Here is a 23,810-nt window from a genome sequence, read left to right on the forward strand (position 1 = left end):
TAACCTTTCACTTCCAGCTTTCCCACTGACACATATGACCGATAACAGGATCCAGGGTCCCCCCGGCACAGGCAAAACTGTTACATCTGCAACGATCATCTACCACCTTGCCAAAAGTACTGGGAGTCAGGTCCTCGTTTGTGCACCCTCGAACGTGGCCGTCGACCAGCTCTGCGAGCGGGTTCATCGGACGGGTCTCAAAGTTGTCCGCCTCACAGCCAAATCGCGCGAGGATGTCGAGTCAGCTGTCGGCTTCCTAGCCCTCCACGAACAAGTGCATATGAATGACAGCAACGGAGAGCTGGTTAAGCTCATGCAGCTCAAAGCCGAGTACGGCGAACTATCTAGCCAGGACGAAAAGAAGTTCAAGCAGCTGACCAAAGTGGCCGAGCGCGACATCTTGCATAATGCCGACGTGGTTTGCTGCACCTGCGTGGGTGCTGGCGATCCGCGTCTGTCCAAGATGAAGTTCCGGAATGTCCTGATAGACGAGTCAACGCAGTCGGCCGAGCCGGAATGCATCATCCCACTCGTGCTGGGTTGTAAGCAGGTTGTTCTGGTCGGCGACCACAAGCAGCTCGGACCGGTCATCATGAACAAGAAGGCGGCAAAAGCGGGCCTGAACCAGTCGCTTTTCGAGCGCCTTGTCAACCTGCGGCTGCAGCCGATTCGGCTGAATATCCAGTACCGCATGCATCCCTGCCTATCCGAGTTTCCTTCGAACATGTTCTACGACGGCTCCCTCCAGAACGGCGTCACCCACGCGAATCGGCTCCGTCGCGATGTCGACTTCCCATGGCCGGTGGCGGATACTCCCATGATGTTCTGGTCGAACTTGGGCAACGAGGAGATTTCCGCATCGGGAACGTCGTACCTGAACCGCACCGAAGCGTCGAACGTCGAGAAGGTGGTCACGCGCTTCTTCAAGGCGGGGGTCAAGCCTGTCGATATCGGCGTCATCACTCCGTACGAAGGCCAGCGAAGCTACATCGTCAGCACGATGCAGAACACGGGCACGTTCAAGAAGGAAAGCTACAGGGAGGTCGAGGTGGCGTCGGTGGATGCGTTCCAGGGCCGAGAAAAGGACTTTATCGTCTTGTCTTGCGTGCGGTCCAACGACAACCAGGGCATCGGTTTCCTGTCAGACCCGAGGCGTCTCAATGTAGCTCTGACGCGAGCCAAGTATGGCCTCGTCATCATCGGAAACCCCAAGGTGCTGTCGAAGCATGAGCTGTGGCACCACCTCCTGGTGCACTACAAGGACCGGAAGTGCTTGGTGGAGGGACCGTTGACCAACCTGCAGACGTCTCTCCTCCAGTTTACCCGGCCCAAAATGCCATATCGCCAGAAGCCCAGCCAGAACCACTTCTCTGGTGGGGGTGGACATGCCAATGGTAATAATGGTCATGGTCATGGTCATGGTCATGGTCATGGTCATGGTCATGGTCATAATCAGCGTTACAATGCGCCGGGGTCGGTCCGCGACTTTGACACGGGATCGATGCTGTCGTACATTCCGGATGATGTCTCGTCGATCCACGGGTCGACCCTTGGCGGAGCTGGCCTCAACACGACGTTCCCGGCGATGTTCTCGAGCTTCGCACCGGAGCAGTGGCCGGGCCTGCCGGGCGTACCGGTCGGTCGATCTGGCAACCGGAGGGGGGGACGCGGCACGGAAAGCGTCGCCGGCGAGAGTGTGGCGAATTCGGAATACACAGACGGGACGTCCAGTGTCATCGGCTCCAAGGGCGTCGGCCAGGGGGGCGCCAGTCTCGGTGCGGGCCTCCAGGATGCCATCCATGGCATGCGGCCGGCGTCGTACAGCCGCAGCGATCGGCTCTCGCAATACGTCACGGCGACGAGCAGCAGTCACCACCGCATGGGGCCGGGCAACGGGTTTGGTCACGGTCGCCGATACGACGACGACGAGAAGAGCGTTAGCACCGCTTTCCACAGCCAGGTCGGCGGCGGTTTCGACTGAAGTTTCTTTTTCTTTAGACGGCAGAGTGAATTAGCGTACGACGTATTCTGACGGATCCGGGGCTCGAGTGCCAGGAGTAGCGCACGACTCGCGCGTGGTGCCAGAAGAGACGACCATGAGCTCGCTGCTGCCCCAGCACCACGGCTCGACGCCCGGAACTTGTCGGTAGAGAGATATGGTCAACTGTGACTGTGTCGGACAAGACAAAAGACGCGCTGTAGAGAATTGGCCCATGGGCAGACAAAGGCAACCTCGGCAGCTGGGACAGCTACCGGCTCGACTCGCGTTTCGCAGACACAGCGGGTGGTACGGTGACCTAACGAATCCATGGCCGGCTGTCAGGGCTGGGCGGCAATGATCAGGGACGGGTTGTCTCCCGGCCCAGTTGCCATAGGATCTATGAAGGAGGAGGATGGTGATGCATGGGTTGATCACCGGGGGCACAAAGAAGCTCAGGCGGGCGAGGCAGGGATGAAGATCTAGGGTTGACGACTTCGCCACGGCAGCAAAGTTCTGAGGGGATACATCTGAGAAGTTTGCCAATGGGGGAATGAGGTGTTGATGCCGTGGTAGCTCCCTCCTGGCCACTCGAAGGAGGTCATCTTCGCGACTGTTTTCAACCCACTGACATGCAGTTTGTCCGATTCCCCAACCCCTCCATGGCTGGTCCGTTCGTTGGCATTCTGCCACCCGCACACGCCCCTGTTAGTTATTAGCAGGCGGATGTGTGCGTGAGGAGGTTCTCGGTTCTCTTCCCAGGTGTTGGACATGATGGTCGCGTTCGGTCGAGCGCAATCTAGCCTTCATTTGCTGTCATAATCCCGACAGCCTAGCAGCAATCCGGAATCGGCCGAGTAGAATTACGGACCGCTAAGGGGTAGGTAGGTAGGTATGACTAGGTAGTTTTTAACAGGTCGCTCTTTTTTTTGCAAAATGTCGTACTGAAGCGTCAACATGGTTCTATGAGTGCACGCTGAGGTCCTAAAAAAAAAGGTACAGGGCAGCCTTCGTAGGTAAGGTACCTAGCGTACCTTAGCTTTCGGTTCATTTAAGCGGTTCGGCGTGCCTCGATTAGCGCTGAGAGCCTAAAGTTCTGCGGAGTACCAAACGGTGACTTCTCAACCAATCACCAACACCAGGGGTCAGGCACAGCCACAGCCACAGCCAGCCAGCCACACCAGAACCCCGGGCTAATAATCCATACGGTACCTTACCTTACTAATCAGTTCGGATAGGTATGAGGGCACTTGGCAGATACTGAGTATTCATACCTTTCTTTACCCACCTTAGGTACCGTACCGTAGGGAGGTGGGATAGAACATACGAATCGAGAGGCAATGGACTGTACGAAGTAGCCTTGACATAAATAAGGTACCTACTGCGTTGAGGGAACGGCGAGCATATAACTACCTTATTGATTTCTCTTGCCTTGATAACTACCTTACCTGATTACTCCTTACTGGAGTAAAAGACATGTCGTTTAGCAAAACCACGTCCGATGTAACGAGATGCCAATGAACGACCGCCCTAGTCCCGATTCCGCCGATGTCTCCGGTTCCTCCGCTTTTCCTCCGCGTACTCACTCCCGACAGCGCTGGCCTCCTCCTCGAGAAGCCTATGATGGTAGCTTCGGGTGCCCAAGTCGCTTTCGTCACAGCCAGAACTGGGGACAGTACTGGGCGCCTCGATCCGGTTCCCACGCTCCAAGCCAACGTCGCTCTCGGAGATGGTGCTGTGTCCCCTCTGGAAGCTGAAGTCTCGCCGCGACGAGCTCGCACGGGGCGGGTTCGCACGAGCCGCGCGTCCGCGTTCCTGCAGCCGCCGTGCCTCGGCGCGGATCCGTTCATTTTCCCGGCTCGCGGTCCTGTCGGCCGTGCTGTAGACCTTGCGAATGCCGCCGCCAGCCGGCTTCTTCGTCGGAGTCGACGTCGGGGTCTCCTCGCGGTGGGAGAGCAGGCTCGAGACCACCGTCGACTCGGCCGGGTTCGTGCTGCCGTCCCACTCGCTCGCCTCGGACTCCTTGTTGAGACCGCCGACGCGGGCGGGCTTTTCGTGGCGGTAGCTGCGGAGGTGTTTCTTGGCTTCGCGCTCCGCCTCTTCGTCGATGAGCTGGCCCGTTTCGTCCACGCGCCGTCCTCCTCCTCCGGAGGCGCTCTGCCTCTTCTCCTTGCGGCTGGCCTCGCGTTCCCGCTCCCGCTCCCGCTCCCGCCGCCTGCGCTTCTTCTCCCGCTTCTCGCGCGCCGCGATGTCGCTCGCCCCCGCCGTGATGCCGCTCAGCCCGGTCGAGTCGGTGACGGTGGTCTTGGCGTCGTCGAAGTCCTTGTAGATGCTTCCCCCGCCCAGATCCGTCGTCCGCGTCGCTCCCGAGAGCACGGTGCCGTTGGGTCCTTTGCGCCGCAGGACGGTCGATTTGTAGTCGTCCCAATCGTCTTCCTTGAAGTAAAAGCCGCCGTTGTTCGCCCAGAAGAAGAACCAGATGCCGACGCAGACAAATGCAGCACCGATAAGGCCGAAAACGACGAAAACAGCTACGTTGTTGATGTCATGCGCATCCACGACGCCCGCGTGAGTGTCGAGGCGCTGGGGAGGGCCACCGTTGTCGTCTCCTTCGTCACGGGCCTTCAGGACGGACCCCGCGGCCAGCGAACCGAAGGAACTGAAGGCTGTTCCCGCAACATCGGAGGGGGAAGGAAAGCGTTCGGATAGGAAGACACGGGCTCGCTGGGTCAACTGAACGGAGACTGCCGGCGCCATAGCTGAGTAGCCAACGTGGGTTGGCTTTGACTGGAATGCAGAAGAATGTTGCAGCGGCTCTGAGGCCCGCAGGAGAACGTGTTTGATTCAGCTAGAAATCTAGCTGGTGCCGAGATGGGGGTTACCAATCAACAACCCAAGAGAATGTAAGTTGTCTAAATTCTCTAGATTCTGGTGAGTGGATGCTTGGGATTAGAAGGAAATTCTCTTCTTTCGTTTCTGTAAGCGAAAACTGAGAGGAGAGACTTAGGGATAGCGTTGTAGGAGTCGAGAAAGAGGTCCTGGGCCTCAACAGCAGGTGTGGGGTTGAGTTGATACAAAGGGCCGGTGTTGCTGAAGAAACCGGGTGGTTGGACTCGAACAGGAAAGGTAAGGTACCCAATCTGCTTTGGTACTCGTACACTAGGTACCTTCCATAGCACCCATGGCTTGTAAGCTCTGTTAGGTACTTCGTCCTTCGGTATTCCCCACCTGTGACTACCCCTGATTACCTTAGCTCATCAACGAGCCTGACGAAGGGAAATCCAATGACGTCAAAGTAAACAATTTTATAGAGCTACCCTGGCAACCAGCTGGGACCAACCAAATCCCACCACGATATCGTACCGTGGATGGGCCTTTGCGGGAAACAGCTCATGTCTTCTTGGCGGAGGAAGCGCCCGACAGTGATGAATTACAAAGTACACGTAGTACGAAGTAGTTACAACGTATAATTACATCTCATTCGACTTTATACGGAGTTGTGATTGATCTGACCGTCCGTAAAACATTTCCTCACTTCATGGGAACACGCAAGACCTAAAGCGTGGGGCGTTTCTGACGCACTTTGTACCTACCCGGGTTTAGGGGGGTATAGGACAGAGCCCGATAACTGGTCAGTCTGTCAACAGTCTTAGAACATCATGTCGACAGAAATTTCTCTGTCCTGGCTCTGGTCAGAGCAAAAGTCTCTGTCCGAGCTCTGACCTATAAACCCCCCCTCCCGGGTAGGTAGTTATTCATTACAAAGTACTTCGTCGCATGATAGTCCGTACACCCTCTGGCTACCTTATGTACCTTACTCCAGGTACCTTAGGCACGGAGTAATACACTCCGTGCCTAGGTACCGACCTCGTCTCTTTATTTTGTATCACGCCCCGTCCCATGGCGTCGTGATATCCAAGGTACGGTAGGTAGTCCGCCACGCCAGGCAAAATTGAGCCTTAATTGATAGTGTGGCCGGATAACGACTCGTCCACTAGCGAATACAGCCGAGAGCCATGGAATAAAATCATTATTGCCAACATAAACAATGACAACTTGGCACACAATTCATAACATTCGTCGCATCGAATCTCGTTACAAAAACCCTCATGTGTCAATTACAGCCCAATTACCCCTAGGATGCTGTCGGGGGCTGAACCCTCGGAGTGACTGTGATAGGAAGAGTTTCCCTTTCCATCAAGCGTCAAAGGGAAAGAGAGATAAAGAGAGAGAGAGAGAAGAAAACGAAAAGAAAAACAAAAGAAAGAAACCGCGACAAACAAAAAGGACAAGTGTGAGATATACCGAGTCACAGAGGAGAGCCAGTCAGATTTCTGCCTGGGGGTATTGGACTCAAAGAATGCAGGGGAAGAACAACCAAACGTGCCCTGCCGGTCATTCTCTAAATGTAGGTGGTCACAGCTAGGTATAGGGAGATACAGCGGCTGTAAACAACAAGACATACATGTTCGCCTGGTTCACGGCGGAAAAGGAAAAGGGCGCAGAAACAGGGATGCCCGAAGAAGTGAACCGAGGACATAGTCAAGGTACAAAGGAAAAGAGGGCAAAAAATAAGAGGAAGAAAAGAAGTAATAAACATCCTGGGATTGACCTTTCCCTCCTGAAACCACCGAGGCGCGAACCTCCTGACTTTCGCCCACACAGAAAATGTCTATCTGATATGTTGATTTCTCTCTTGCATCCAGTTTCAGGACGGATGTAATACGAACAGCGTGAGGGCGAGAACAAAAATCGCTGGCATTGGCTCAGCCATATGCCTCCATTCGAAAGGCCGCGAGGGAAAATATGAAAAGAAAAGAAGGTCCGAATCCAACAGGGAGGAATGTGGAAAATAGGCCGCGTGATAAGCGTGTCGTGGAGAACAATCTGCTGCTGCTGAGGTCTTGAGGCTTGGTTGGGAAAGGCAACCAGATGTCTAACGTAGGAAGACATCAAAACCGGCCGTTGTCCCTTAGCCGCTCCCTGACCCCTCAAGAAGCCGAAGTCCAAAAGTCCAGCTGACCGAGTAAAGGCATCGAGCCCTTTCTCGGACGCAAGAAACAAGACACTCTCTCAACGGCCACTTCCCCCTCTGCCACGCCGTTTGGTTTCGGGGACCTCTTCAAACTTTCGTGATTTCCCGCGCTCCAGAATAGTATCGACATGGACCTCCGAGCACTAATAGCACAGGAATACAGGGAAAATAATAAACCCAAAATATATCGCCACGATGGCGACCGGAATATAGACGCTGCAATGACCAGAAGAGAAACAAACAATAGGGGGGAAGAGAAACAAGAGGGTAAAATTGTCGCATGATGAAACCCCGCAGCGCTTTCGTCAAAACTTTCATTACTTTCGTTCTAATCGTCGTCATGGAGGCTACTCAGAAGAAAGGGGGTCGGCCGCCGTAGCTTTCGTAAGGGTCGTACCCCGCTGGACCACGGTTCCAGGAGGAGGGGGCTTGGCTCGTCGCCCGCGTGCGGATGGGCAGCCGGTCCATTCGGGTCCGCCGGTCGTCGCTGTACACCGAGTCGTCCTTGTCGCTGATACGGCCATTGGCGGGCTGTGTGATGCTGATCTCACCGCCATCCTGGCACTGGATCTCGGCCCCGCCGAGCTTGAGAGTCGCAGACCCTGTGACCCGTATCGTGATGTCCTCGTCCCCCGCCGACGACCTCGTCGTACGGGTCGTATTGCTCTGGCGATAGTCGCTCTCGTCACGACTCTCGCTGCTTCGGGTGGATCGGCTGCTCTTGTCGCTGCTGCGTTGGCCGGCTTTCCGGAGCATCTCGGCCGTCAAGGGCATGGTGTAGCTGCCAGCAACACCGTCCTGGTATGCAGTAGCGGCGCGAAACTTGTCCTCGTAGTCCAGGCTGTCTGCGCTGCCTGCGCTACCCCCATAGTACGAGTGACGCCGCCGGGAGTTCGTCGCCGGCTCGATGCGATACGCGGGGCCTTCTTCGTATGAGACAGAATCGCGCCGAGTTCGCGGCAGAACGGCGCCTTCGCCATAGGCGTAAGAGTAGCTGGCGGATCGCTCAGGGATCTCTCGGTACAGGGACTCGTCGCCGTCGAAGTCGCCGTCGTCGAAAGCAAACCCAAGGGGTTCCCTTCGCTGAACAGGCGGGGGTGGTGGGTGGGAAGGCGGTCCTCTAATGGCGCTCTGTCTCGGAGCCGCAGTGACAGGGCGTGGGGGCGGAGGCATGCGCCTCCTGTCCTCGTCATCGCGGTGCTTCTTCTTGGTCGAGGAAGGCCGCCTGGTGAGACTTGCGTCGTTCCCGTGGTCGTAGTCGTCAAAGCCGTACGAGGAGGATGTAGATCGGACGCCCATGGCGGATGATGGCCGCTGGAATCTCTGGGCCAGATGCTGATGCTGAGGGCCCTGCATTGCACTCGGGCCAAAGTAGTCGGCCGTGTGTGTCGGGGATTGCGCTATCGGCGGGTAGTGAGGTCCTGGACTCGGGCCATACGATGGCGGGGGGTATGAAGTTGGGACGTAGGGCGCTGGAGAGCGATGAGGCGGGGCGTGAAGAGGCGGCGGGTGATGAGGACCTGGCAGGTGATGAGGACCCGGCAGGTGATGAGGAGGCGGGTGATGAGGAGGAGGAGGCTGGTGAGGAGGGTACCACTGCATGTTGGAGGGAGGTGGACGGGAACCCGTTCCGTAGTAGCTGGGAGGCCGCGTAGTCAGAGCTCGAGGTCGTGGCGCAGAAGACGGACTGACTCCGTAGAAGGACGATTCGTCTCCCATGCTTGTCGACCTTCTGTAATGGTCCTGAGAGTGCGAGTGCGAGTGCAGTACAGGCGCCGTTTTCGAGGACCTTGTCGTCGGGCGTCCGGAGGGTTTCTTGGAAGATCTCGGCCGATCCCTGTCCCTGTCCCTTTCTGCTCGTTCGCCATCCCTGTACCTTTCTCTCTCCCCGTCTCTTTCCCTTTCTCGATCCATTTCCCTTTCCCCTCTGGCGCGCATCTTGGCCTCCCGTTCTCTTCTCGACAAGCTTATGGGGTGGACGGTGGAGTCGGAATCGGTGAAGCCGTGATGAGGTGAGGATGAGCCAGACCTACTCCTCGACCTGTCTCTGCGCGACTTGCCTGTGCTGGGTCTTTTCCTAATGGGACTGGGCGCCTCGGAGACGGCGTATCTCTCAGTTCCTGCGATGACCGATCCTGTATCTTCGTTGGTGTCTTCGACGTACGAGACACGGGGTGGTTTCAGAGGCGGCATGATCTATGGGTCGAATCTTTGTGTCGCTAGTGGGCGAATTGACCCGTGCTCTCGAAACGGGGGCGCGGTGGATATTGGAGGGAGAGGCGGTGAAGCCTCAGTAAGAGGCGGACGCTTACGATGGTCGCAATATGGTTCAGGCAGTTGGGGTAGACAGAAGACGAAAACTTGTGCAGGAGACAAAAGTGGGAGCGGGTAACTTTTTGTGCGAGGGAAAAGAAGTGACGGTAAAGATGCAAGAGGGAAGGGTGCGTCCGACCAAAGGGTGGAGGGGACGAAGGGAAGGGGGGGGGGTGTGTGTGTGCGTCTGTGTGTGTGTGTGGGCGTTCGCTGTATGGACGTGGGGAGGCAGGGCGTCGACAGGAATTGTGTTGCAGCTTGCCTTGATGAGTGAGTGACTGGGGCCGGGTCAGGGTGGGCCGGATTAGGCTTCTGGCACCAGTTAACGTCCAAGTCGCTTAGGCCGGGATGCCCAGTGGGATCACCTTGGGCTTGGACAGGGGTATCCCTTCCGTAACGGTTAGTCGGTGCTGCTCAAATGCCTATTACGGGAGTATACGTATACTGGATGATGTGTGTGTCTTACTGGGTTGCGAATAGGGAACATGAAGGGTATTGAGGGAAAAGAAGAAGAAAAAGAATAAGAGCAAGAAAATAATAAGTAGAGAGGGGATAAAATTGTAAAGAGTAGGAGAAAGGAAGAGAGATGAAGGTTGTATGTAGGAGTGAACAGAGATGAGACACCAGACCAGCAAGTTATAAAGGGAGGGCAGAATAAGTAACGGAGAAAGAAAACCAATATCAAAAGTCCATCGTTCTTTCTCGGATTTTTATAAAGTACTCACTAAGTATGTCTACGTGATTAATGAACCACGATTTGGTACGCTGGAAGAAGCTGCGGTCCATTCCTTCCTGCCACCTGATGGATAACCAGGAGGAGGGTACATGGTACTGGTATATATAACGTATGCGCGGTTATGCTGTGCGTATGGGTAATAAGAACCTTGGATATCTAACAAAGGGCGGGAAAGAGATCGGATTAACTTGGGATGATTTTTTGTGACTGTGGTCTAAACAACAAACAGTACGGAGTAATACAGCAGGGACAAATATACGAATATATCTCGCATATGGTAAGGGATCAAATGTGAAGCCCGGCTTTTGGGGAAGGAAAGGTTTGGGGCGGGAAGGTGGAAGGGGTGAGGCGGGAAGTGGGAGGCAGGACATGCGTCATTAGGCCGTTGACAGACAAAACAGTCAAACATTCTGCGCCTTTGCATAGAGCGAATATAGGGACAAGACTCACCTGTTTGAGCCAACCTGTCTACCTTATTCATCCGATCATCTTTTTTAGCGGGTTTCAAGTTCCTGCTAGTTGAATGTTTCTTATATTTCTAACTCTATACCGGGATGTTGGGAAGGTGTTTGCCATCCGTGTATACATTCTTCAATTGTTCTCCGCTGCGATACTCCTCTCAGCACCTTTAAAGTACAATCCACAAGATAAAATGATCTGGCAGGGAGGGAGAGAGGGCGAGAAGCAGGGAGTGGAGGGGTACGGATACACAGGGAGGGGTATATTATGTACGAAGTGCGTTGTATGGTGAGTACCGCAGTGTTATGTATACCAATTTCAAGGCGAGGCGGAGGGGTAGACGACACGACACGACTATCAGGTAGGGAATCTGAATCATCTGGGGCACAGGAATAGATGGCAATGACGGGTACACAGTCAGAACAGTCAGACGGATTTGTCTGTGGAGCTGGTTGAACCCGATAAGACCGGACAGACACGTTTTTCTAGGCCTTCCAAACTAAGGTGCCCATGGATTCCAAGAAACTAGGTACAGGTAAGGTAGGTAACAAATCCCCAGAGATACGGGACGGTGATCCATGCGTCCCGTTATTGTGTACAGCGTACAAAATACAACAAGTCCCAAGCCTACCTAAACATACCCTGATTGAACCTATGAATACAAAGAGAAAGAGAGAACTTCCGGGTTGGAAATGGTGCCTTTGGATAGGGCGGGATCATACTCGATTAAAAATGCCAACCGCCTGGTTGATTCAGATGTACATGTACAACGTAGCTGCCGTAAAAGGGCATCTTTCGTACCACATTTAAGCGTGAGTAAGATAGGTACCTTAGGTAGGTAGAGAGAAATGCTCTTTTCCTCCGTCCATACTTTGTAGGCTTGTGGCTCCCTCCACACTCAACTAACATATCTCAAGTCTCACACATTTTCTGTCTGTGAAAGTAATCAATTTGTACGAAGTATTAAATGCTTTCTTTTGTATAACAACAATATCTCTGTCGACAATGGGGCAATGGGCCAAGCTCGGGTTCCGCTGGGTCCACAGTCCAAAAACCACGGCACGAGTCAGGCCCAACTGTGGAGAAATGAAGAACCTTGTGTACCTCGCCTCTTCCCGTTCGGCCCCCGGCCCCAAGGATCGGCTTCCTCGAATGGGGGCCCAGAAGCTCTTTATCGTCGCCCATGAAACGGACCAGGAGGCGGCACTCGACCACATTGTGATGGGGTGGTCCCGACACCGGATACCCGGCCAAAATGGATGCTCCGAGAGTCTTTAAGAATTTAACGAGACTGAATCGGGGTGTCTAAATAGAGGACGTGCTTCAGCATCGAGGCTTGGTGGTTCCCGTGACATTTGGGCGTCGCTCTCTCTGTCTCCCTCTCCACGCCGCCGCCCCCAACCCCAACCCCATTCCGTTTAATAATGCCTGACATGGGTTAGATTTGACTTTTGGGTATCAATGGAACGGACGGGCCGAACATTTAAGGGTCGAACTGCGGATTGGCCGACAGAGATTCCAGAGGTGGGTCAGGTGAACAACGCGGGCACTCCCCTAAGGTACCTGAGGTAGGTACCTTACGTTGTAAGCACTGTCTACCTTATTATCCCTACCTTACCTTAAGGTAAGGGTAAGGTACGTATCCGTACACCTAAGCGGATACACCGTACACCGTCTGGGTAACTTTACTGTAGGTGCTCCCGTACCGTATATGCGTACAACGGACAAAGAGTGCGTTTATTAGGTACCTAGGTAGGTACGCAGTAAATACGTGAGGTAATATGGCAGTGCTTTCTTCCAGGTGGCTCCCACCATCCATTCTTCTTAATATATTATTTATATGCCTTGCTTTCGGAATAACAAAAGTTGAGCTGCCCCAGAAAACGGAGAGAAAAGCAAACACTGTCATATATGAGACGGTGAGAAGAAACGCCATAGGTTTCTGGTAGTTTCTGGGTCGTCCGGCTTCAAACCACCATGTCGCCCTCCCTCGTTGCATTTTCTCTCCCTGACGGGAAGAGATTCGCAGAGAAGCCCCCAGACTCGCTCGCCAGCGCCGATTTGGTGTATCTTTCCTATTACTCGGAGGTGACCCTGTCTTGGTTGCAGCTATAGCGTTCCATGGAATGCAGTCTTATGCAAGTCCGTCTCCGTGCCCTTCTCTCATAGGGTGAGGCAGGGACCTTCGCCGAACGGAGCAAGGAAAACTGATCATTTTTGCCACATCCTAAAAAGACCACCTCTTCCTCGTTGTCCCTCCTCATTTCCGACACGCTGAACTCTTATTAAGCAATAGGAACAACTGCTTAGCATCTTGCCATACACGTGTACATCAGTATATGTACGGAGTACTACGCCTAAGTTATGGGACCAGGGCGTCTCGAATCGATTGGCCCGGATTCGCCATCATCATTAAAAAAAGCAATACCCACTGCACAGAGTATTTGAATACCTTAGGTATGGATGACGCCCGGCAGTCCAGGCCGTCCCCAACCCGGCATTGGGCCTTGGCGTGTCCGCTTCGGTGAGGACTCTTGGATGGTATTGACCGGCGATCTGATAATGGCAAGGGCAAATGGCATGTGCACATGACCTTGGATAACGCTCTGTATACCTTAATTGCAAGTCAGATTCAACGCACCTCAGAGATGGTAGCGATGAAGTCAAGAGATTTAGGTAAAGGTGTCTCGTTTTCGGCGAGGCGACCAAGGATTATTGGCTCCTAGCCTGGAATCTCTTGTTCTGGGTTGTATTCAGTCGTAAGATCCGCAACTAGTAACATGTTATCCGGTGGTGAGCGTTCTGAATGGGCAAATATCACATGGTGCAGTCTGAGACCGCAGTTCAGGTACCTAGATGACTAGGTGGTTCCTTTGATTCTGCTCTGAGTATTGCAATCGAGACGGCTCGCTCGTATGAGATGAAGCTAGCTGGTCCCTCCCTATCCAACGCCAAATAATCAAGGCAGCGGTAGTGGCTTCCCGATCAACTGCTGTATCCGTACCGGCCATCATGTGGAAGGTCGGACAGATCCCATTATGTTCATGAAGTAACCAGCCCTGCGCAGCGGATCATTGCCCGATTTGAGCGTCAGAGGCCAGCCGCACACTGTCCAAGGTCAATGTAGAGATCATGTGGTTGATGGAGATCCCGAATTCTAAGCTGTATATATCTATTTTGCAAAGTCGATATTTATGCCTTCCAAGATGCGATTTGGTAGAGTTCTCTATTAACAGTAAAGGAGAAAGAAGACAAAAAAATAAACGGGAGAGAATGTACTTATGGATCACATCTTACCAAAAAAGCAATTAACACTTCTAATAGGGAGTCAAGATTACCTAAGGTACACGTGTACGGATAGTTGGTAATTCACGCGTCGTAATCGTTTCGTCCGAATTTCCTCAGGGTTTGATTCAGCTCGAATAAAGAGCGACCTCGCAGTTCGTGACCCCTCAGGTTTGGTAGTTCAAGCTAAGAGTCACGCGATTATGTAAGAAACGGGCACCAGTGAACCCAGGTGCCTAAGTTGTATCGCCATCTATAAATACCTAAGGTACCTTCAAGTCGCACGTATCATGCCCCGACCATTGTGCCAACACTGTAACCCGAGTGCTGTCGTTCACAGAGGACGTTGGAGATTTACGGATACACTACTTCATACATGTAAGGCATAGAGTATTTCGTACTACGTGTTTCTCGTAAGGTATCAAATGGTACTGTGACTGATGAGCTGTTCCGTACGCCTAAGCCTGAAATACGAACTTATCTAGGTACCTACCTTACCTACCTAGGTACTGTCCAAGCTAGGTACTTCGTAAGTATGAGCCCCACCTGACCTCGGGGCGGTGTCTAATTCGTCCTCGAGAGAGCGTGCAGTCTATATCATTGGCCAGGCCGACGGGTAACTAAGGTACTGTAAGATCGCAGCCAAGTTTGCCAGTTTCCGTTGCCCCCCCGGCGACAGGTCCCCACCTCTTAAGGTATTATTTACCGGCGACCGCCAACGTTTGGTGACGACACAATTTGGTTGCTAGGTCAAGTAACCTTTCGCACCAAGACGATTCCGTACCTACCCTATATTTCTTACCACCTTACTTATTTCTGAAACGGAAATAGCAGAAAAAACACGCATTAGAAAAAGGAAGGAGATACTATCACCACGACGCAGAAGATAAAGCCGAAGAAGAGACAGAAGAAAAACCAGGAATAGGCGAGGTCTGAGGTGGGAGAGAGAAGAGGGAACTTCACCGGCGGACCTAGCGAGGTCGCTTTCCTTATTTATACTTTCCCCCTTCCTCTTCTGAAATCTATTGCTCCCTCATTCCATGCCAGCAAGGAGGGGGAGTGCTCAGGCCTGCCGCATACGAATGCCTCGCTCGATCATCGCCTACATGAACTCCCCCTCGGACCTCCCTCCCTGCTCCCATAGACAACCTCATATGTCATTCCCCGGCAGTATGCAGCTGCCTTAGTAGCAGGTATGTACGAATTTTGTCCCACGTCCCTAGGTCTTTAGGGCGGGGTGTTCAGACTCGGAGAATCACACAATGTCGGGCCATTTCTTAGTCTTGACCTCGTAATCACCGAGGATCTGTCTCTCTCTCTCTCGCTTATACGGAAAATTCCCAGCATGCCGCTAACGTCCAAAACATCCAGATCATGCCCCCCGCACCTCCCGATGAGCAAGACACGCCGGACGATGCCGCCCCTTCTACGCCCCGCAAAACCGATCCTACCAAGAATAACGACGGTGAAAAGCCGCCGACGGCACCCGTCGCCCGCAAGGCCGGCGGGACGGCTACACCCAGAATCGCACCTACTGCTAGCGCCGCTCGTCAACGATCATCTAGTAGTCGGAGGCCAAACGAACCCCCCTCGCTGCTGACCGATTTCCTCTTGGGCCGTCCGTCACCCCAGCGCATCGCTGCGCAGCGACAACGCCGGCAAAGTCTCGATGCCGTGAAGACCGAAATGCGCCAAGCTGCCGTCCGGAAGCTTGAACAGCCTGGTGGCGTACGGGACCGCGTGAAGCAATGGCAGAAGAAGAATGCCGCCGCTATATCTCAAGGTGACCCGGCTGCTACCCCGAGCGAGCCAACAGATATCGCGAGCTTTCGGGGAGAGATCGAGAGTGTGACAGAGGAAGACCGTGTGCGGATCAAGCTGAGGCAAAAGAAAAGACCTCCAGCCAAGCCAATTGTTCATCAAAATAACAAAGGCAGCAATGAGGAGGAGGCGAACAAGAAAAACGAGCCGAACGAGGATGGAGAGACGGGGGAAAAGGAGGGAAGTGCCAATATTCCTTCAGATGCCGCACCCATACGTCCGCGCTCACGCGGTCCACCGAAAAGGGTTGTCAGCGACACCAACTGGATGGCGAAAAAGAACAAGAAGAACTCGAACTCGAACTCGAACTCGTCCAAATCCCCGCTCAGGTACCAAAAGGATACGAGCACCGGCCCCAAGCCCATACCCAAAGACTTCCTTCAGCGAACCGCCGTTAATCCGCCCGTCTCGAAGAAGGTTCAAGAATGGGCAGCCAAGGTCGAGACCCCGGAACCCAGCCGTACGGCTATGCGCCGTAAGACAAAATCGAAAGACATGGGTGATGGCATCAGGGTTAAGCCAGTCAATTCTCCTCGAGATGATAGTAGTGTCTCGACATCCAGAACATCCCTTGTCCGAGACACTCTCGCAGATCAAGATACACGCGTTGAGCGGGGCCGAAGTAAAGGGCGAGATGACGATGGCATTCGCGTGAAACCTATCGATCGCCGATCCGCCAATGACGATGGCATTCGCGTGAAACCCATCGATCATCGCTCCGCCCATGACGATGGAATTCGCGTGAAGCCCATTGACCACCGCTCCTCCAATGCCGATGCCAGGGTTCGGCCGGATCCCAGCAGTTCAAGTACTGTCATTTCCGGCGACGGAACTGACTACCAGAGTGCATCGGCGCAGCAGAAAGAACCACGTCAGCGTGGACCCGCCACCGAGCATAGCGCTTCTCAAACTGAATCAATCATCGTTATGGGAGAGGGTGACTCTGACGGAGATGGGACGATCGAAGGAAGAGAATTCTGTTTTGACACGCCAAAGAACCGACCGTCCCGTCAGAAGAACCGACGGCCGAGCAGACCCAAACCGCACGACGACAAGGCCCATAGCGATGACGCATCGGAAGACCAATCTTCCGTAAGCAGTGATCAGTCCGCCGCGAGGACCGCCTTCGACAGGTCCGAGATATCTTCGAGCATTCTCACGAGCGCAGTTGGCGCCAAGTCGCTTGCGGACATCCCCGTTGGCTATTCGGCCTTTAGCGAACTTGATCTTTCGACGGGTTCGAAGGGCGTGAAGCGCTTCAAAGCGCAACGTAACCCCAGCTTTAGGGCTGTCCCTAACGTCTTCAAGAAGGTGGTAACAGGGGGCAAAAAAATACTTCAAGACGCTGTCGAGCCCCCGAAGCCGGTGGTCGCGAACAATCCTCCCAGTATCGAGAACTGGCTCAGTGGTACCATCGATCCCTTTGTCGAAAAGGCGAACGTTCCTGAACTTGCGGCCTCGAACAGGAATTCCCGGGAGCGTGAGAGAGTCCGAGATGTTGACTCCCACAAGCAGCGCTCGGCGGAGACGGGGCACCCGGCGCCTCGGCCTCCTGTGAAGACAGAGCTCGCTAGAGACGAGGTTGAAAGTGTCACAGAAATAACCGAAATAACAGAGACGACAGTCTTGTCAGAATCTACAGCGGCTCCTTTCAGATCCACTGACACTGCGACTCCGGTAAAGACACCAGCCTCGGCGGGACTGAAGAGGAGAACTGCCACTCGGGCCACCTCATCTCCTTTCAAGGCTGCGAACAAAAAGCCATTCAAAGAAGTTCTCAAGGAAGCCTTTATGGGCGAGTCTGAAGCCCTTAAGTTTACTCCTAAACGATATCCCAGCTACGAAACCAGACCCGATCCATCTTACGACAGCTACAGTGACGATGATTATTCAGAGACCCAACGTGATCGTTGGAGCTCTTCCGGATCCAGTGGGAGCTGGACCCGCGACCCCCCATCAACACTCCGAGACGAGAGGACGGATCATGCGGCGGGAATCCGAAGGCGACCCCCGACGAACGGGACACATGAGCTTTCGACCATCGTCGGCTCTGCCGCAGGCTATAGCACCCAGGAGTCCGACATGACATCCCATGTTTCCGACACCACCGTTACACAATCCACCGCCCTTACGAAGGAGTCGGGTGTCTCGCGGCGGCGGAGCGAAAAATCAACCTCTGGTCTAAAGAGGAGGTTGACAAAGCATTCTGACTTGGTATCCATGCTCTCTCTGCCCGACGATAATCATGTGCCTCAGGTGCTCAAGCAAGTCAAGTCACGACCTAGCTTTCGAGGGGCTAGATCTCGCTCGAACTCGATCGGCGTGGATGACCTTCTCCAGGAATTTGCAGACGATGAGAATCTCTATCAGAGAGAACTGAAGACACTTGTTGATGGCATTATTCCCGTCTTACTGACAACGGTGCTACAAGGCGACGCACAAGTCTCGTCGACTCTCTTCTGGCCTTATTATTCGAAAAAGATGATCGACTCCTTATCCAAGGCTGTGGTAACTATGGGAGTTGCGTTGGAGAAGCTGAAAAACGCCCACAGGAGGGCACCTCACTCCGATGTGAACCGGCTCATCAAATGGATGCAGGAGGTGGTTCCGATATACGACAGCTACTTGGATGCTTGGCGTTTGGGCTTCCAGGACCTAATAGTCAACCTGCTTCCTGCAGCGGGTCGCCTGGATGATGAAGACTCCCTTATCGGCGCCCTTCCGCGCAACGAGGATGGAGATGTTGTGAATGAGAACGGGGAGAGGGTCGACGTGGCTCACCTCCTGAAGCGTCCCTTGCTTCGGATCAAGCTGTTGACCAGGTGGGCTAAGGTACGCTGTTCCACCCTCAGCCCCTTAAATATTCGCGTAAAAAAAGGGGTTCCACAACTGACAATATCAGGGTGTGCACGTTCTGTTGTCATCGTATGAGACGCTCGCCTTATCCGGAGATTTTGAAATCTTGCAAGAGAAGGCTCGCCGCCGCTACAAAGAAGAGACAGCCCGCCTTGCGGATGAAGACGCGGCGAATACCGATACGACGAGAACCCGCGACCTCCGGACTCTAGCCCCTATTGAATCCGTCGAGATCGATTCAACCAGACAGGTCAATGCCAAAGACCTCTTCTCGCTCAACTTGGCCCACTCTACCGGACAACGATTGGAGTGTCAGGTTGAATTGATCCACCGGGATAATCCTGCTAAGCCCAATGACAAAGGAGACGTGCTCATCCGGGAGACAGGCGACGGGCGCCGGACATGGCTCTTATTCCCCCCAGCCCCGTGGTCGGCCGTTTCAGCTCGCCGAGGAGATGCGAAGTTCGAGCTGTTGATTATGATTCAGGGAAGCCACAATGGCAACCCTTGGTACGAACTCCTCAGCCTTGTCACCGACGACGATGAGCAAGTGTTGGACTGGTTGGATATTCTATCCACAACCCCTGTGCCGCCTCAACACCCGGCTCCGACCCAGTCAATGGACCCATCGCCCTCAACATCGTCACCTGTCCCCACAGATGCAGTCGTTCCAGTAGGCGGTCGACTGCAACAAGCCAGTCCTGCTTCGCCACGGACACGTTCACCCGATCCTGGAGCTGCGACTCCGGCGAAGCCGCCTAAGGCTAGTCGCTACCACAGTCGAGGCACCAACTCTCCCTTGAGCCAATCAACGTCTTCACCACAATCGCCTACCCGAACGAGAGAAGCCACGTCGACGCAAGACTTTTACGAGGATGGACAGAAAAGGCGATCGCTACGTGAGAGCGTATCTGTTGATGCTTCGTCTCCCGAGAAGTCCGTATCAAAAACCACACCCTGCCGCGATGACGGCGCACCTCCCCCACCAATCCACCGCACCCTAGGCTCCAGGGGACCACCACCCCCTGTCGAGCTTCCGAGCCCACACATTAAGCGGCGGACTTCTTCGCCGCTAAAAAATGAATACCTCCCATCCGATCATTCATCTGTAACGGACGGCTCACTGACAGCGGACTCCGAAACCGAATCGTCCGAGGACGAACTGGAGAGCACAGGCATCCCCGAAACTGAGCTCGGGATCAGCATCAAAGAAGCCGGGCCGAATTCTGGAAGGACCTCGGCCCACCCAGACTCCCTGTTACCTGAGTCCGAGTGCAGCTTGACTCCTTCCAACTCGGCCTCCCAAGCCGGCCTCCATGCTCCCAAAGCAAATACTCCAGAGGGCTACGCGAAATATATTGCCTCTGTATCTTACTGGTCTGACAAGAAAGGCATTTGGAAGGAGATATCGGCGGATCCCTGCTCTGTCGTAGTTGGCCCGGGTATCGTAGAGGCCCATGTCCTCCTTGCCAACAAACCCAAACCCGGCGTTGGGGGGGACACGTCTGACCATCTCAAGCCGCTCATTGCGCTTGACTTAACGCCGTTGGTGCTTTTACGACAGTCCACCGTGGTCGACCTTGAGATTCGCTCGGCCGTCCAGGACCACTGCCAACACAAGAACCTCGGAGGCGGAAACTTCCGCTTCCGTTGCCCCTCCAGCTCGGAATGTTACGATCTTTACATGGCCGTGCATCACGCGCGACTGAACAACCAGAAATTCATCCAGCTAGAGAACGATGCTCGGTTCAAGCAGTTTGGAGAAAGGCCCGGCGGCGGCAATGGGGGCGACGACAATAGCAGCAGTCAGCGTCGTGGTTGGTTTGGTCGCAAGAATAGCTACCGCGCCTCAACACGTGCCCCGTCCCGGTCACAGGAGGGAGGAAGCGTTGCGCCCTCCTCTAGCATCTCCGCCGCGAGCTTCCTCAAGCGGCTGACGGGCAACGGTAATCTATCGTTCAACATTGCGCGCTCCTCCGTCGACAAACAAGCTCTATTTGGGGGCGGCAGTGGCAGCAACAGCCTATACACGTCCGGGTCTTCCTCGTCCGGCAACGGGGCTTTCCCTCGCTCGCCGTCTGTTAGCATGTACTCCTCCGCGCGTACGGGTGGAAACGGGCAGCCTCTGTCTTCTGACAACATCCGCATCAGGCTGCACCTGCTCGCGACGCCGACAAAGTGGGAAGACTACGGCAACTGTGTACTGCAGATTCGCCGCCCGCCGCCGGGATGGCGTCAGGAGCTACGCGCCAACCACGGCCTGGAGAAGCGCATCACTGTCACTACGTCGCCGCGAAAGGAACAGGAGAAGGCGCGCGTTGTCCTTGATGCTGTTCTCGGATCGGGATGCTTTACGCCCATGGGATCGCGCGGCATCATCTGTGGCATCTGGGAAGAGCTACGTGGAGAGAATGGCGAGGTGGGCATAGTCCCTGCTACCGGTGGTGCTGGAGGTTCCATCAAGAAATGGTGCTTCCAATGTGCGAGCGTGGCAGAAGCTTCATGGGTGTTGCGACTGGTTCATCAGGAGGTCATCAGGGGGTAACAAGACCGGCCAGCTCTCGATGACACCAGTTCAGAACCGTTCATCAACTCTTTCCCTTTGTCGTTCTTTTTTCTTCTTTTATTTTCTTTTTCCTTTTCCCCGCCCCCTTCCCCCCTTCTTTTTTCTTTCCCCCCATCTCTCCCTCACGTACAGAGTCAGCTCCTGGACACTGTCCGCGTCTGCAACTTTCTTCCGGGTTTATCAGCCTTTTTTTTTTGTGTTCAGCCTTTTTCGCTTACAGTATTTAGTTGACTTCTGGTTTTCTGCATCTTCTCTTGAGATCCAGGCATACTTGAGGAAGTCGGGATTTCTCTCATTTGGGCAGTGGTTTTTCTTGTTGTTTATGCTGAGGTGAATGTGGAAATAGGCGGGAGTACGTCAAGGGAGGGCGAGCGTTTGTAACAGCATACAGAGGAAGGACAAAGGCGCTGGAGGATCTACGTCGGTTCACTACCCACATGTCGCATGTCTTATGACCGAAGTCATTGGCTTTGTCCGGTGGGATTCAATAATACACGTATGAACGAGGTGGTTCATAAGTACAACCGTTTTATTCGATAATTCGATATCCAACACGAATTAAGAACTAATTGGTCCGCCCCGGAGACCACGTTGCCGCCGCTTCTGGTCCAAGTTCTGGCACCCCCCTGAATGGTGGTCTCTTCGAGAGGTGAGAGACCCAGAGAAGGATATCTACCTATCCTCCGGTCACAACAGGCAGGGCCTGAACTGGATGACGGACAAAATCTTAAACAGACGGCTTCCAGATGGTCATGAGTCCTCCGTGGAAAAAGAAAAAAAGGAAAAAAAAAAAAAAAAAGACTTCAAAATTGCCGGTGCTTTCCCTGCTTCCGGAGGCGACATCGACCAACTGGACGTTGTATCGTCCAAGAGGCACAGGAGAAATGCAAAGCGGTTCGGTTCTGGGCGGCTGGGGTCCGGGGTCTGGGGGTACGCCCTCGGAGGTACATAAGTTAAGTTATCAGATCGAACGGGAAGGGGAGAGCCCCTGTCCCGAAATAACCAATCTTTCTTGCATGTTTGGCCAAGTGTATCGCCTCTCTTTCTCTCGTCGTCCTATCGAATGAACGAGAGTGGATAAAAGGAGATGGGAGAAACGCTTGTGTCCGTCCCCCGCGGACAAGCCGCATTCGTGGTCCGGGCGTCGAAGCCGAAGTCGGAGTCTGGGCCAGAGCAATACTTTGGGCAGTTGATGAGGAGATGAGAGATGAGATCGATAAGATAACTTAGGAGAGGCATGTACCTCGGGTAGCAGGCACGCGGCGGGACAATGCAGGTAAGTAAGTGTATGTAAAACCTCCACGACCACTGACGCATGCATTGGTCATTGATTAGCTTCGGCATCTTCTCTGAGATGGCCTTTTCCTGAGAGTCATCGCCCAGCCTCTTTTTTTCTTTCCCCTTGTCGTTCGTTTCCCATAAGAAGTACGGTATGGGGGTATGGGGGTTTTTTTTTCTTCTTTTTCTTCTTTTCTTTTTCCCTCCCCAACGTGTGTAAAATAAATCGAGAAAATAACCACGATACCTTTTCTAAGGTACCTAGGTGACCTCAGGCTAATGGCCTGATGGAAATTTTGTGGTTGATTACCTCGGGTCAAGTCGGCTGAGCTTTCGAGCCAGACTTGTCGGTACGTAGCTACCTTACGCAGTTATTTCATCAGGCCAGGTCATGATTCACGGGTCTCACAGTCTCACAGAAGACGTGGAAACACACGACGTGTGTGGCATGAGCCATGTCGTTTCTTCCAGTCGTTCCTGGGTTAAAGGGGAATATCATCTTAGAAGGAATGATGGACTGGTTACAAGAGAAAGCGGATCGCCTGACCGTGTGTGAGGAACTCGGAACAAGTCGTCGACATTAAGTATCTGTACTGTACGAAGTAGATATGTACTACCAACGGGTTGAAGGAGAGGCCGTTATCAGATGGTCGCCGCTAGATATACCCCCGTTAACTCTTGCCACTCCATTCGCCCCCACCCAAGGCTCCGGTAAGTAACGCCGCAACTGCAACTCGGGTAGGTAATTCAGGTGACAAAAACCATCACAATTGCCAAATCGCAATAGATGCGGGCAATCACGCCCTTTGGATCCAGCATGCCAGCGTCTCCGCTGGGACTCCCCACGCGGGCGTTTTACACTCCTGTTGTCAATTGTAGAGTGGCCGATGCCGGATGATGAACAAGGCTAGTTCCTACCTTATGTACGTGTACACGTAGAATTTCCCCCAGAGGACGGGGTCCTCTTGAGCCTGATCACAAGGTACTGTGAAGAGTGCCTGCTCACCAAAGCATCGCACTTGGTGTTTGGGACCGAACTTGGTATGAAGTCGGCGTCGGAGTATAGAATAGGGAAATACGGCATGAAACAATTGTTCCCAAGTCGTCTGATCATTCAAACAGCGACTCAATTATAGGTTGGCATTTGAGAGTCGAGCTATGCTGCCCTGGGACTGACTGGTCGAGTATGTACCTCTATCGTTTGACCCAGCACAATTTAAACCGGTGATAGTACAGAGCCCAAGCTGTGACCACGATATATACCTAAGGTAACTAAGGTAAGGTACGAAGTAGTATGTTTGGTGTCCGTTGCTCGCTGCCTCCATCTTTCCCCCAACTGAATGGAGGCTTCAGTGATGATTAGAATTCAAGTTGTTGATGGTGACTAATGCTAATGGGACCTACACTAGGTACCTTAGACGTCTATCTTAAAAATCATGTACTTCCGGATAGAGCCACGCCCACCATGTTCTCCCCCCCCCCC

At 53.7% G+C, this 23,810-nt stretch overlaps 7 protein-coding genes across 7 annotated transcripts in view; 3 read left to right on the top strand and 4 right to left on the bottom strand.

Annotated features, from left to right (window-relative positions):
* Positions 1-1,981, top strand: part of SODALDRAFT_320842 (regulator of nonsense transcripts 1) — a gene marked incomplete at both ends in the record, with an annotated part of 3,560 nt that extends 1,579 nt beyond the window's left edge. The window contains one exon of the mRNA XM_028609567.1: positions 49-1,981. Coding sequence (XP_028463336.1) covers positions 49-1,981 — 1,933 coding nt within the window. The remainder of the gene's footprint in view (positions 1-48) is intronic.
* Positions 1,982-2,011: 30 nt separating this feature from the next.
* Positions 2,012-2,751, bottom strand: SODALDRAFT_363371 (hypothetical protein; the record flags this gene model as incomplete). The annotated part of the gene is made up of 2 exons (XM_028614551.1): positions 2,012-2,605; positions 2,635-2,751. 2 exons carry the CDS (start codon positions 2,749-2,751, stop codon positions 2,012-2,014), a joined length of 711 nt encoding a protein of 236 aa, XP_028463337.1.
* Positions 2,752-3,316: 565 nt separating this feature from the next.
* Positions 3,317-5,006, bottom strand: SODALDRAFT_328899 (hypothetical protein). The gene has a single exon (XM_028610796.1). The coding sequence runs from the start codon at positions 4,733-4,735 to the stop codon at positions 3,509-3,511; it is 1,227 nt and encodes a 408-aa protein (XP_028463338.1). The 5' UTR covers positions 4,736-5,006; the 3' UTR covers positions 3,317-3,508.
* A 1,456-nt stretch (positions 5,007-6,462) lies between these two features.
* On the bottom strand, positions 6,463-7,147 carry SODALDRAFT_69106 (hypothetical protein). The gene has a single exon (XM_028615587.1). The coding sequence runs from the start codon at positions 6,929-6,931 to the stop codon at positions 6,521-6,523; it is 411 nt and encodes a 136-aa protein (XP_028463339.1). The 5' UTR covers positions 6,932-7,147; the 3' UTR covers positions 6,463-6,520.
* A 217-nt stretch (positions 7,148-7,364) lies between these two features.
* SODALDRAFT_363375 (hypothetical protein) lies at positions 7,365-10,112 on the bottom strand (the record flags this gene model as incomplete). The annotated part of the gene is made up of 4 exons (XM_028614552.1): positions 7,365-9,209; positions 9,326-9,513; positions 9,547-9,588; positions 10,052-10,112. 4 exons carry the CDS (start codon positions 10,110-10,112, stop codon positions 7,365-7,367), a joined length of 2,136 nt encoding a protein of 711 aa, XP_028463340.1.
* Positions 10,113-11,526: 1,414 nt separating this feature from the next.
* On the top strand, positions 11,527-12,732 carry SODALDRAFT_363376 (hypothetical protein; the record flags this gene model as incomplete). The annotated part of the gene is made up of 5 exons (XM_028614553.1): positions 11,527-11,739; positions 11,835-11,869; positions 11,964-12,054; positions 12,460-12,609; positions 12,691-12,732. The coding sequence occupies 5 exons, from the start codon at positions 11,527-11,529 to the stop codon at positions 12,730-12,732; spliced, it is 531 nt and encodes a 176-aa protein (XP_028463341.1).
* Positions 12,733-14,849: 2,117 nt separating this feature from the next.
* Positions 14,850-21,412, top strand: SODALDRAFT_69157 (hypothetical protein). Its single transcript, XM_028615588.1, has 3 exons — positions 14,850-14,999; positions 15,178-18,459; positions 18,530-21,412. The coding sequence occupies exons 2-3, from the start codon at positions 15,181-15,183 to the stop codon at positions 21,026-21,028; spliced, it is 5,778 nt and encodes a 1,925-aa protein (XP_028463342.1). The 5' UTR covers positions 14,850-14,999; positions 15,178-15,180; the 3' UTR covers positions 21,029-21,412.
* The last annotated feature ends 2,398 nt before the right edge of the window (positions 21,413-23,810 follow it).

The sequence above is a fragment of the Sodiomyces alkalinus genome (assembly GCF_003711515.1).
Source record: "Sodiomyces alkalinus F11 unplaced genomic scaffold SODALscaffold_11, whole genome shotgun sequence".
NCBI lineage: Eukaryota > Fungi > Ascomycota > Sordariomycetes > Glomerellales > Plectosphaerellaceae > Sodiomyces > Sodiomyces alkalinus.

Excerpts from the sequence above, each read along its gene's own strand:
- SODALDRAFT_69157 (XM_028615588.1), top strand. The coding sequence starts at position 15,181 with ATGCCCCCCGCACCTCCCGATGAGCAAGACACGCCGGACGATGCCGCC. Across the intron at positions 18,460-18,529 it reads TGTTGACCAGGTGGGCTAAG|GGTGTGCACGTTCTGTTGTC; the intron begins GTACGCTGTTCC and ends TGACAATATCAG.
- SODALDRAFT_328899 (XM_028610796.1), bottom strand. The coding sequence starts at position 4,735 with ATGGCGCCGGCAGTCTCCGTTCAGTTGACCCAGCGAGCCCGTGTCTTC.
- SODALDRAFT_69106 (XM_028615587.1), bottom strand. The coding sequence starts at position 6,931 with ATGTCTTCCTACGTTAGACATCTGGTTGCCTTTCCCAACCAAGCCTCA.